The sequence below is a fragment of the Erigeron canadensis genome, chromosome 3 (assembly GCF_010389155.1).
Source record: "Erigeron canadensis isolate Cc75 chromosome 3, C_canadensis_v1, whole genome shotgun sequence".
NCBI lineage: Eukaryota > Viridiplantae > Streptophyta > Magnoliopsida > Asterales > Asteraceae > Erigeron > Erigeron canadensis.
Genome location: NC_057763.1, coordinates 35,133,586 through 35,146,422, shown reverse-complemented (window position 1 = coordinate 35,146,422; position 12,837 = coordinate 35,133,586). Strand labels below are relative to the sequence as shown.

General features: G+C 33.3%; 2 protein-coding genes across 2 annotated transcripts; both read left to right on the top strand.

The window, feature by feature from the left end:
• Positions 1-3,710: 3,710 nt before the first annotated feature.
• LOC122592012 lies at positions 3,711-4,277 on the top strand. Its single transcript, XM_043764230.1, has one exon. The coding sequence runs from the start codon at positions 3,711-3,713 to the stop codon at positions 4,275-4,277; it is 567 nt and encodes a 188-aa protein (XP_043620165.1).
• Positions 4,278-5,927: 1,650 nt separating this feature from the next.
• LOC122593725 (protein EMSY-LIKE 1-like) lies at positions 5,928-12,786 on the top strand. The gene is made up of 9 exons (XM_043766171.1): positions 5,928-6,196; positions 9,506-9,633; positions 9,739-10,032; positions 10,120-10,317; positions 10,565-10,633; positions 10,851-11,063; positions 11,184-11,252; positions 11,339-11,402; positions 12,398-12,786. The coding sequence occupies exons 2-9, from the start codon at positions 9,532-9,534 to the stop codon at positions 12,562-12,564; spliced, it is 1,176 nt and encodes a 391-aa protein (XP_043622106.1). The 5' UTR covers positions 5,928-6,196; positions 9,506-9,531; the 3' UTR covers positions 12,565-12,786.
• The last annotated feature ends 51 nt before the right edge of the window (positions 12,787-12,837 follow it).

The following is a 12,837-nucleotide window of genomic DNA, read 5'->3' as shown; positions in this document are numbered from 1 at the left end:
GATAAATATTTTGGTAACATTAATTAGGGGTGAGCAAAAACCGAACCGCTAACCGAAAAGACCATGAAAACCGAGAAACCGAACCGAAAAAATCGAAAACCGAAAAAACCAAAAACCATTGGTTTTGGTTTTTTAAAAACCGAAAGTTGTGGTTCGGTTTTGGTTTCTAATGAAAAACCGAACTGAATCAAAAAATATATATTTTTACTTTATTTTATTGTTATATCATTTTATTAATAATTTTTGATAAATATGTTATTATATTTTTATTTTTAGGTGTATATAATAATATCATTTATATGTTTTAAGTGAAAATACACAACAAAATTAATTTGTTTTAATAATTGTATAGTTAAACAACGCGTAAAAAATATAAATAGTTATATATATAATTTGTTTGAAATTTGTACAACTTACTTTTATGGATTTATTGTCATTGTTGTAGTGTTATTGTTACTAATATTGTTTTGTAAACTTGTTGAAATTAATTAAGGTGTAATTATAGGGTATAAACTTATAAACTTTTGAAGCTCAATTTGACCCAAACCACAAGTGGTTAAAACCCGACTAAAACCGAAAAACCGAACCGAAAAAGACGCAAACCAAAAAAACCGAAACCCAATGGTTTTAGTTTTAAAAAACCGAATTATAACGGTTTGGTTTCGGTTTTAGTCAAAAACCAAACCAAACCAAACCGAACCGGGTGTAAAACTATTTAACTCAATGCCTGTACTTCAATGTCTTTAATAGATTTATACTAAACTATTTAACTGTTTTAACATATTTAACTTACATATTTAATAAAGATAATAACATGTGTGTCAAACACGGGTGTAAAACTAGTGTTATTAACTAAAGATCAATTCTACGAAGTTCTCATGTCAAAAACTTTGACAGCAGGGAAATTATTGTGAAAATGGTTGTTTATGCCGTTATTTTTAAAATACTCCGTGATAAAGACTTCGTGATGTTCCGTGTTCGTAATTTTTTAAACCAAAAGATTCCCAGTAAATATGCCAACTAAACATGTGTACACATCACTAAATTATTGGTTAGAGAAGCCACATGTGAACACTTGCATCACGTTTCTCTTTACAACTTTTGCTCAATGGAAAAGCGTAATCTTGATGTGTCATCCATATATATTTATATGTAGTTGTAGTATGTAATAAACACAATTACATATTAGCTAGCTAGGTAGGGGTGTTTGTGGTTTGGTTTTTAAACGGTTAAATAGTAAACTGAACCGTTTAAAAAATAAAATAAAAAACCAAACCGTTTTTGAATTAGGTTTTGGGTTTGGTTTGTAGCCGAAACCGAATTATATATTTGGTTTTGGTTTGGTTATGGGTTTATGATAATGAATTTAGTTAAAGCGAAAAAACCGAATAACTTATATTCCTTTTATGTATTATCAAAAATATTTAATACATATATATTTTTTTGTGTTTGGTTATGGGTTTATGATAATGTGTTTTTTAATTTTGTTTTCTATTTGTTTATTATATTGATTTCTTCTGAAATTAGAATAATTCAATTGACAAACAATGTAAGACTTGATAAAATTTTTTTAATAAAGATAACAAATAAGAGTTTAGTTGTTTCAGTTATATTATTTATTTATCTATATTGTACTTGAAGTCTAAATTTACTATTTCGGTGAAAATTGAAATTATTTTGGTTGAAACACAACCTAGACAAACAAAAATTGTTGATTTATGTTTTTCATATTTGGTTTTTCTGGTTTTAAACCGAAACCGAACCAAATTCTAATTTGGTTTTTGGTTTGGTTTTTTCATTTTGAATTAGGTTTTGGTATTGAAAAACAAAAATAAAAAAAACCGAAAAACCTGAACCAAATAGTCCGAATAACCGAAAACCAAATCGATGAACACCTTGTAGCTAGGCTCTAAAATATTATAGGAAAAAAACCTAAATACTATTAATGGATATGTAATAACTTTTAAATAAATTTGAAAATGTTTTAGATCTATTGGATTACTTTTATAAAGTCATAAATATTTTTATTTTATATGTCATTTAATGATGTAATTGTAGAAAGTAATACTTCTCATATTTAGGGATGTAATCGTGCTGAGTCAAACCGACACAATGTCAAGATCGAGCTCGACTCGATTGTAAAACTCGAAGCTTAAAACTCGACTCGAGCTCAACCGAGCCTTTATAGTTAAGCTCGAGCTCGCCTTATGAGTCGACACTTTCGAGCTCGATTCAACTCGACTTGATTAAGAATTAAACTATATTATTATTCAAACTAGTCCTATAAGCTCGACAATTTAATGCTCAACTCGATTAAGCTCGACTCGGTATGATAGTAATTATGTAAATATATATAATATTCAAGGGTAAAATTGTAAAAATGCACAAGCTCAATTAAGTTCGCAAGCTTTTCGAGTAGGGTATATTGAGGCTCGAGCTCAACTCGACTAATACCAAGTCAATTTCGAATATTTTTAGAATGATATTCTTTTCTCCATTTATCCTAATATCTAATATGTTTTATGAGTTAACTAATCTCAAAACAATCATTTGTTTTACAAGTAGCTCGAAGTTATAATGGGTGACCATAAGGTAGGTTGGAGCCCTCTGGAAGGGTTCTAGTACCCTATTAGAATACGCTCCGAGTAGTCGGTACCACATGGGTGGGAAGGCTTTTGTGGTAGAACGTCTTTGTTTTGGCGATGATCACCTTCTCACCATTCCATATGGCTGTTTGAAGATGTCGTGGCCCTAAAAAAGGGGGGGGGGGTCCTTGTTCATAGGGAGAGAGTGAGTGAGACTGTGACAGAGATAAAAAAAAAAGAAGAAAGGATGAGTTAAACATCTCTAAGAGATATTTGAATTTTGTTTTCACCTTTAGAGTTTAATGATTCGTTTTTTTAAGTCATTAAAAATTGAGTGCATTAATTGACTGAATGTATAATTAATGTTTATATGTATTAAGTAAAAAATAGGTAATAGGTGGTAAAATTTGTTTATTAAGTAAAAGAAAAACATAAAATTTGACTGAATGTATTAAATTATTAAGGAGAAATGTTAGGTAAGTAATACCTATCTTAGGTAAAAAGGGGTATGTAAAATTCAAGGGAGTTTATGTAAAATTCAGGAGTTATGTATGTTTATAAAATTCAAAGGTTTAATATGTAAATAATAACACCTAAATCTATATGAGTAAGCCACCACCTTATGTTTCGTAGATATTTTTCGTAACTAAAAAAACACCTAATTAAATGAAGATTTTGTCGCCCGTTTACGTGTGAAATTGTAATATTTCTGTCCTCCGTTGACATATTTAAGATAAAATTAATTTAATACAAAATAATCAATCTTTATAATATCATCCAAAGTTTACCTTTTAGACATAGAGTGGTATTATTAAACTAGTCGATCGTTGTCACCAAGATAACATTTAGAAACCCAAGAGAAACACAAAAGGAGTTTAAAAGGAAAAGTTAAGAATAAAGCAATACTTGAAAATCCGTAAAAGTGGTTCCTAACTTTCATTTGAATTACCAACTCCCGGTAGCATTTTGGCAAGAATTATACATGTAATTAAGACTAGCTTGTACAATAAAATATCCAAAGACACACTGTCTTTCTGAAATTAATTAGTAGTATCATCGATCCCTTGTATATATACATGTATACCACTTGTTTCAAAGACTAGTCCTACACAAAAGAAAAAAGAAATGGCCACCACATCTCATTTTCTCACCATGAGAATACATTCACCATCTTCTTCTTGTTCTTCTTTGAACATGGCCATCAAATTCAAAACTACTCTAATCCGCGACTTCATATTCTCGCACCTATGTCGGTTTGCTAGCGCCTTCACTAAGGCCAAGTCCTTGGTCATTGAACTACTCCTCAAAGAAAAGCATCTCAAGAATAATATCAACTTCTTTCAAGTGTCTATCTTGAAAAGGAAAAAAAACAAAAACAATGATGTGTTCTTCGGTTCATTTAGGTTGCACTACAATTGGTGCTCGTCGTCGCATGTAGTCCCAGTGACATCACAAACTATGCATTATGTGGATCATGCTGAGATAGCACAAGAGTCTTCTTCCCAACTCTCCGGATATCTCCAATGGCTTGAAGATCAGAAGAACAAGCAGCTGGTTATAAGTAATAATGATGAGAGCAATGAGATAGATCGTCTTGCCGACAAATTCATAGCAAATTGTCACCAACAGTTTATGTTGGAAAAGCAGGAGTCTTACAGGAGATTTCAAGAAATGATGGCTAGAAGCTTGTGATCGATCCACCACAATTAATAATATATATGCATATATATGGTTTCTATTATGCAAATTAATTAATTAATAGGATACTTTTTTTCTGTAATTATACTTGATTAGACTAGCTTGTTAAGTTATCTCTACCTTTTATTCCCAAATAGTACTTAGCCTAGCTACTTGTCAAATCGTGTGGATTTTCTTTTGAATTTCATTTGTCGTTCTTGATAGTCTATTTTAGTATTTTTGACTCTTTGAATATTGTGTTGAAATTAATATGGTGTTCTAGCTTTTTGGATAGTAACTGTTCTTTTGAGTCATTTCTGATGTTAAACTTAAATTATATTGCTGGTGATCTTAATTTACAACGTACTTTTTATACACGGCAGCAATGAACGGAAAGGATTACCATCAACAACGTATTCCAGTGGTTCGACGCCTTGATGCTGCCAAGAGATTTCACGTACTAAAAATCTTTTTAATTAGGTAATTAACTATCTTATAAGTGTCCAACGAATTAAGTTTTTGACAATTGACATGAATAATATATAAGACTTTGCTTAGAATAGAGACAAGAAGTCTCTTCTTAGTACTAGCTAGCTCAATATGAGATATAAATCTCAGATGAATATAAAATGCTTAAGTTAAAAAATTGGTATAATGATTGAGCTAAGTAGTGTACGATTCATTTTAAATATGATTTATTCGATTAACAAAGATATAATTCGATCTGGTATAGCACATGTTGCCTAGTGTTAGTCGTTGGATCTTATTTCTTTGGTCAAACGATAGACCAAATTACTAACCATTAATAGAGAGCTATGGGGGGGTTGAGGTAGGAGTATATGGGACCGGTGATTTATCATCGATAAAAAAAAAAAAAAAAGTAACTTATATGCGTATCTATAGTAAGTTAGTAACTAAGAGATATATATGTATCTTCAAGACTAAATGGAGACTTCATATCGTAGATCATCTTTACCAATCATTTTCATCAACGATCATCACTACCGACTCTTCTTTGTGAATACTTTTAAGGGTGGATCCTATACCCAATTACCTTTCCAACCAAGATGTGTGAAATAACGAAGTATCGATATCACTATCATTATCATTAGAAGAAACTGTAAATACTAACATTAAATTCACATAAAATTAGACCGTCCTTATAGCGAGTCGAATTTAAAACTTGTGAGAAAAATCAACGATGCATCCATCCGTTGAATTAACTTTATTTGTTTAACATACATATTCAACAATTAAAATATTTGAAAACTTATGAAACTCTACCTCAAAGTTTAAAATTACTATTTAGTTTTTTTTTTTTCCTTAAAAAATATGTATTAGAGTTTTAAAAGTTACTATTATCTTATGCATCCGGTTAACATAATAATAATAGTAATAACAACATGAGACCCAAATATTTTTTCAATCACTAAATTCCATAGTGTATATTTTTCCTTACGTGCTTTTACATTTACACCATAAACTTTTTCATTAACACATGTTTCGTATAGTAAAAAAAATTATTTATAATGAAATCATGTAAAATAAATTAAATATATATATATTGTTAATAATCGAGTAATTAAAACCATGTTTTAAAGTCATCACCGCAAACCTATATAAAAACGGAACCCACATCGACAAACAAAATCCAATTCAAAAACCGAATTTCATGTCCGCCTTTCTATCCAAATCACACCCCTCCCCCGCTCCCTCTCTCATATAAACCCTTCCTTCCGCCATAAATTTTTTATTATAAATAAATTGTCCCCTTCCCACCCCCCAAAATTTCTTTCTTTAAATGTTACTCCAAACATTACATCATTTTCATTATTATCATTATTAATAATAAGTACCATATATATCAGCAGTTCCTTTTGTCCCAATATCTAGGGTTTCTTTTGAAGAAGATCCGGTCTTTAATTATTGCATCGGTGAGTTTATTTATGTATTCTTATTTTAGGGTTTCAATTTCAATTTAATTTATCTGTATGTATCCGAATTCTATTGTTGTGCTTAATTTTTTCTGTATGCATATTTTTCATGAGCTTTCAGGTTTAGTTTGACCTAAAATTGAAATTTCGAAATTGGGCATTTTTATAGCTTACTTGTTTATATGCTCCAAGAATAATAAATTTAGGCATTTTTTAGCTTATTTTTGTTTTTTAAAGATAATAAATTAGGCTGCTTTGAGCTTATTTTAGGGTTTTGAGCTTGAAAAATATTCAGGTTTTACAAATTATTAGTTAGTTGCAAGTTTTAATTTTTTTGTAATTAGGGTGATTAGTTGACTTTTAGCTAAATTAGTTTTTTCAGTCTGCATGGTGTTTCCTCCCCCCCTATTTTTTTGTGTCTTTGGAATTTAGATGTATTTGCGAGAAGATTTAGCTTGTGTAATGACGAAAGTCGATGTATTTTTCTCTACTGCGTTGCTTGTTAATAGGGGTATCGAGGGTATGCCTGAAAAGATAAGTACGTATATTATGTAAGATGTGAGTTTGTTTTTTTTTTTTGAATGTTTGTATGTGGGTGATGATGATTTTGTCTGCTCGAATAATTTCATTAGAAGAAACAAATCTGAACCGGTGTAATTTGGTTTCAATTGGATAAATGAAAGAAGAGATTGGTACTTTGTTATTGACATACTTCCACGGAACTGAGATATTGTAAAAAAACGCATACAGACATGTGTTGAATAGTGCATATATGGTTTCTTGATTACGTGATTTTATCTACAAGTAGTAATTGAAATTGGATTACGTTTTCAAAACATAGGGAGGTTGAAACTTGTCATGTTTGAATGTTTGATGTGTTTGTCGAATCTGGTTTACTTCGATTTTTTTTCCAAGCCGATTTGATTAAAGTTCAGAGAGATGCAAAGAGCTACCACAGTTAGAAAATATATTTAGGATTAGTTTAAGTTATCCAACTACCTCCAGCTTTGATCACGTTGTTGCTACTCATTATGATTCAGAGAACTCCCGGTTATCTGATAACATTTTTGAGTGCCACGATAACCCTTTTCAAAGAAACAGTACACATCAAAACACCTCCTAACCAACTACCGCCTGTCCTTGTACCATAGTTAAATCTATTTCTATACTATTGTCATTTCCAAAAATGCACATGCTCACATGGCACATCCAAAACCCCCCCTCACCAGACTTTCCTTTTTCCTGTTTATGAAAATGCCATTGAATGATGCTTTACTTGCACTATGTTCTTATGCTAAAAAGTTAGTCATTGTATATGCTTTTCCCTTTATCTTCTTTATCTTTGTCATGGAAACAACACAATATGTTGTTTGTTTGTACCTTTTTTCACAATTAAAAGTTTAGAAGCACAACATTGAATCTAGCCTTCTAGATCAGCTCCTTTTGGTTAATAGAAACGGCCACTTCTTAGCAGTGAAATAGGAACAAAAGAAATGATGGATTGATGGTCACATAGGTAAGTAGGGTTAGGATGAAGGTTTTGATTTCACTATAATCTATTACACCCTTTATGATTTTGCATTCAACATTACATGGGAGAAGGAAATTTAGCTTGGTGAGGTGTCTTCTAACACCATTAAATGAAGTGATATATCTTCTGACAAAACCATGGGGGTTTCTGCATCTATTTTCCATCGTCAAGATCGGAAATCAGATGAAGAAGCATAGCTCCTTCCGAGCTGGTTAGCTCCTTCCGAGCTACTAAGTACTCCTTCCGAGTCTTAGTGTAGAAGTTCCTACAGCTTTAAGTTCCTTCAAGATCTTCTAGCTCAAGAGAACAACTAAGGATGCAGACGCAGAGCATACTATACCAATCTTAGAAAGGGATACCAGGAGCGACGTTAGGCTAAGGCAGAAACAGCCTTAGTTGCTGATAGGGGGGGGGGGGGAGGGTATATGGATCAGGTGTTCATGACTATATGAAGTAGAACTGAACTTTTGATAAGAAGTTATTAATGGTAATTCCTGCAGAGGATTGTAATTCACATTTATAAGATGCGAAGAATTTAAGGAGATACAATATGTCATTCAAGTAGTGGATGCTGTAGAAAGAAGGTGAAACTACATATGTTGTATTTCTATGTAGGAATGACATTTGATGAAGAAGGGAATTAACTGTAAACCAAGAAATATAATGGTGTGAAGAATTAGCAGTGCTTCTAGCATTGACGTCCGTTTGAGGAGCAAGAGTGCTAAGATGAAAATTGATAGAGAGGAAAAAGGGGGTTGGGTATGTGGAAAGAGATCCAAGTAAAGTAGCTTTCATAAATTTTGATCAAGATTACTTGGGTTTAATGAATGGAAAGATGGTGGTTTAAATATTGTAGACAAAAGGAGATTTTGATAGAGTTAAGAGAGAAAAGAACAATTAGTAAGATACCGTAGTATGAATATGTTCTTTTTTGTTATTCTACTAAAGCTCTTGGTTTTACTTTTACATTTACTGTATTTCTTTGTTAAATAGCAAAAACTTGCGAACTAAAATAAGGTTGTTTGTGTATATTTGTTATGGTTTTATAGATATGAGGATCCACACCCCCACCCCAAGATTTATGCTTTTACGTGTTTCATGTCTTCATATATGTGCTTGATATGTGAGGAGAAATTACTATGTTATGTTATAATAGACAAGGAAGTTAGAATGAGAGGTTGGGCTGACAAAAAGTAGAGGAAGAATGAGATTGGTACGAGGAAGTACAATTCTAGTCTGCACCTTGACTGAAATTGGTTTTTCCCTATTTTGTGCCAGATAGATCTTGTTTGTCGACATATCTTCATTTTCTTCTCTACCTTTACTTTCAATATCCCAACGGAAAGTTAATCTAGCTTTCAGATCAGAAGTTGTAGAAATTCTTAAATGATATGTGTATCATCCATCAATAATGGAATGGATTTATCATCTGCCGTATGTTGGGTATGATGAATCTAACAGCTTTATATGATGTCTCAATATCTAACACAATACTAGTATATACAGTCCAATGGTCACTGATAATGTAGTACGGTTTCACATTATTGGTTTGATTTTTTTCTTCATTGATTTCGTAGAGTGGTTTAATCATGATATGTTCCAGTATTGCATAAAATGTGATCGCTATAATTTGTCATTTCTTGTGTTTCAATACAATGCATTCCCTCAAAAATTTGAATCTTATACATCTGGATTTGAGCTCTAATCTAGTTAATTGATTGATAGAATACATGCTTGTTTATTAACTATTCTAATCCTCTGTCAACAAAATTATATAGGGTTCCTGGACACGTCAACTTTTGCAATGATGCAACATGAGATGGAATCCCAGATTCATTATCTTGAACAAATAGCGTACAGCTCCGTACTTCGAGCATTCAAAGCACAGTCTGAAGCCCTTACATGGGTATGATTTGATGTTTTCTACAAACATCTACAAATTATTATCCTGAACTTGTCATGTTTTATGCTAAATAGCTCAACTGCTCTTTAACTATGTATGATATATCAGGAAAAGGAAGGATTGATAACGGAACTTCGAAAAGAGCTGCGAGTTTCCGATGATGAACATAGAGAATTACTGTCCAAGGTGAATACCGATGAACTTATTATAAGTATTAGGGAGTGGAGGTTATCAGGGGGAACCCGCAGTGCAATGATCAACATTCCTCAATCTATCCATGACCCGATATCAGTGAGTCCAACTGTTTCTGCATCGCGGAAGCGACCAAAGACATCTATGGCCCCTTCTTTACCCACTCAATCTTTTCCTGGATTGGGAGGTGGAATCCAGACCCCTAAACCTGTGAGTTGATTAAGAATCTCTATCTGAATGTGATTTTACGAAGGATTATAGCAGTCTTGACTGATAGGTCATTTTGAATCCTTGAAGTCTCCAAGGTACCCGTTAATGGGGCGAACTCCCAGGGGAATGCTCTCCAATCATGGCTCTTCTGCTATTACTTTACCAAATGATGCAGCAGCTGATGTGGGTACAAGAAATTACTTGGTTGGGAGGAAATTGAGAACTAGATGGCCTGATGACAATAACTTTTATGAGGCAGTCATAGTTGAGTACAACCCTGTACAGGTGAGTCTTAGATCTTACACTTTGTTCTATTTATGCCAATCAAGTCCCAAAATTCCTTTTCGCATTGCTTACATTGTGTCCCTTCCTGTTTTATGACCCTTCATCTAGGGAGTAGGTATTGTATTATAACTATGTTAAGAAAATAATTCACTGTATCCCTTATCTTTACTTACCCTTAGAAGTACCAATTTTGCATTTTATTCCAAACTAGTATTCATCATTGGTAATAGCTTTTTATTTTTGTCAGGATCGGCATGCATTGTCGTACAACAAAAATACACCACAGGAAAGCTTTGAATGGGTTAGTCTTAAAGAGGTAAATTGTTCACATTATCTGAAGTCTTCTATGGTGCTAATCCCTTTCTGATTATATTCCTTCAAGTTAGCGTATACTTATGCTAATAACTTAGTCTTTAGACCTTAATGTGCGACATTTGTTCATAGAATACATATGACGGACCTACCGTTTATGAGATGGAAGCTACTTTTAAATGTGGAAAATTTCACTTGGTATAAACACATCTGTGTCGCAGATTCCTCCAGAGGATATCCAATGGATAGGTGAGGACCCAGGATACCATCAAGTTAGTCATGGTGGATTTAGTAATGAAATTAGCCATGGAGTTGAAAGGGGTAGAGCAAACTCAAGGGAGCAATCTCGAGGTGGATTCCCGCTGTTGCAGAATGGTGATTCGAAGTCTCCCGATGAGATTGAGATACTTCACACTGACACTCTTATAAAGGAGGTACTATCAATGTTGATGTTGATTATGATTTCTGTATCATCATTACTTTTTTGTTTTCCCTACTCATGGCCCATATGTAAACAAATGTTCGTTAACGGAGATAAACCTAAATTTCGGCAGGTGGAAAAGGTGTTTGATGCTACTCATCCTGATCTGCATGAAATAGAGAAGGCGAAAAAAATGCTAAAGGTATGGCAGGAAAGTGAATACAGCCCATGGACTTCCAAAACTATTACTTCTGTAAGTCTTACAATTTTTTGTTGTGGATGATCTAGGATCATGAACGAGCGCTGATTGACGTCATTGCGAAGCTTGCTGATGCATCCGACAGTGATAGTGGTAATAATCATGGTGCCATGACTTTTTGTTTCATCCTTTTCTGTATATACAATATGTGTGTGTGTTTGTTCATATGCTATCTGTCTAGATATTTTAGAAGTCTATTTAAGTTGGGGTAGAAAACCTGACACATGATAAGACCCAAGGAATCTGTATTGTCAGTGATTATTATTATTAGCTTTATTTGGGTTGGGGTCATGGAAGTGCTCTAATCTGGGACTCTGGATACCGTTTAGTCCAAGATATGGGTAGTATGGGGTGATACTAATACGTGTTGGTACATGGCTTGTGAGGGATTGCTCATTAACTGCATTATTAATGTGGCATGTTTATTGATTATACATATGAGAACGGTACCCGTGCGTTGCGGCGGTGATGGAGGTGGCGGCGGTGACGGTGATGTAATGGCGCCGTCGGCGGTGGCGGTGACGGCGGCGGCGGTGGCGGTGGCGGAGAATGGTGGTGGTGGTGGAGCCGGTGAATAGTGAAAGTTATCGATGTAACGTGGTTATGATGTATGGTACATCATGCATTAGAATGTGTACATTGTTGAAACTTAAACTCAATATTGAAAAATTAAGTTCAATGTTGAAAATCAAAAGTGAATTTCCATTATAATATACTGTAGTATAGATATAGATATGCATATTCTTGTGGAGTAAATAAGCTGTAGCCTGTAGGTATTACTAATGATGTTCAGTTAAAAATATGTACTGACTAAATGATACTCACATGATCAGGCAAGTGATTTTTAAATATGTTTGCATGCAAGTATTTTGCCAGCTTCAGTTATTAGTTATCGTGTTAAGAAATTAGTAGTTATATTGAAGATGTATTAGATGTTTGCGAACTAAAGGTTATATGAAGAGGCAATGCCACTGAGCTTGTTTTACTGTTAGAAACATTCAACCATTTTACTGATAAGATCAATTGAAATATGTTTGTTTGTTAAATTTCTATCCAAGGTTTGTATTTATAGTCGCTTTTTAATTCAGGTGGTGATCATCGATTCATGCGTGGACAAGCAGTGGATGGGGAGTTAGCAACTAGGCACATTCAATATGGGAGCAATCAGTACGGGAGATCTGATGGTACGGGAATGGGCAGAGGGAGCATAACAGCAACTGATAGCCAGCCAGAGGAGTATATCGATATCCTCTAGTTCTTCTATGCATGTTGTGGAACTAAATCAAACTCTTTTCGACGTGTAAAGCTCTCTAACTTGAAAGGATATTCAGAAATTAGAGTTTAGTTTTGATTGGGTATTTTTTTGTTCAAGACATCTATTGTATAGACGGTAATATTGAAGTAGAATGCACATACTAACATTCGAAAGTATGGCCTTGTAGGTCTTAGTTTAATGCTATTTTTATGTGTACAATTAGGAAATGGAAGCCATAATAATCTATTGCCATTTTTAGTCACTCAGAATCAG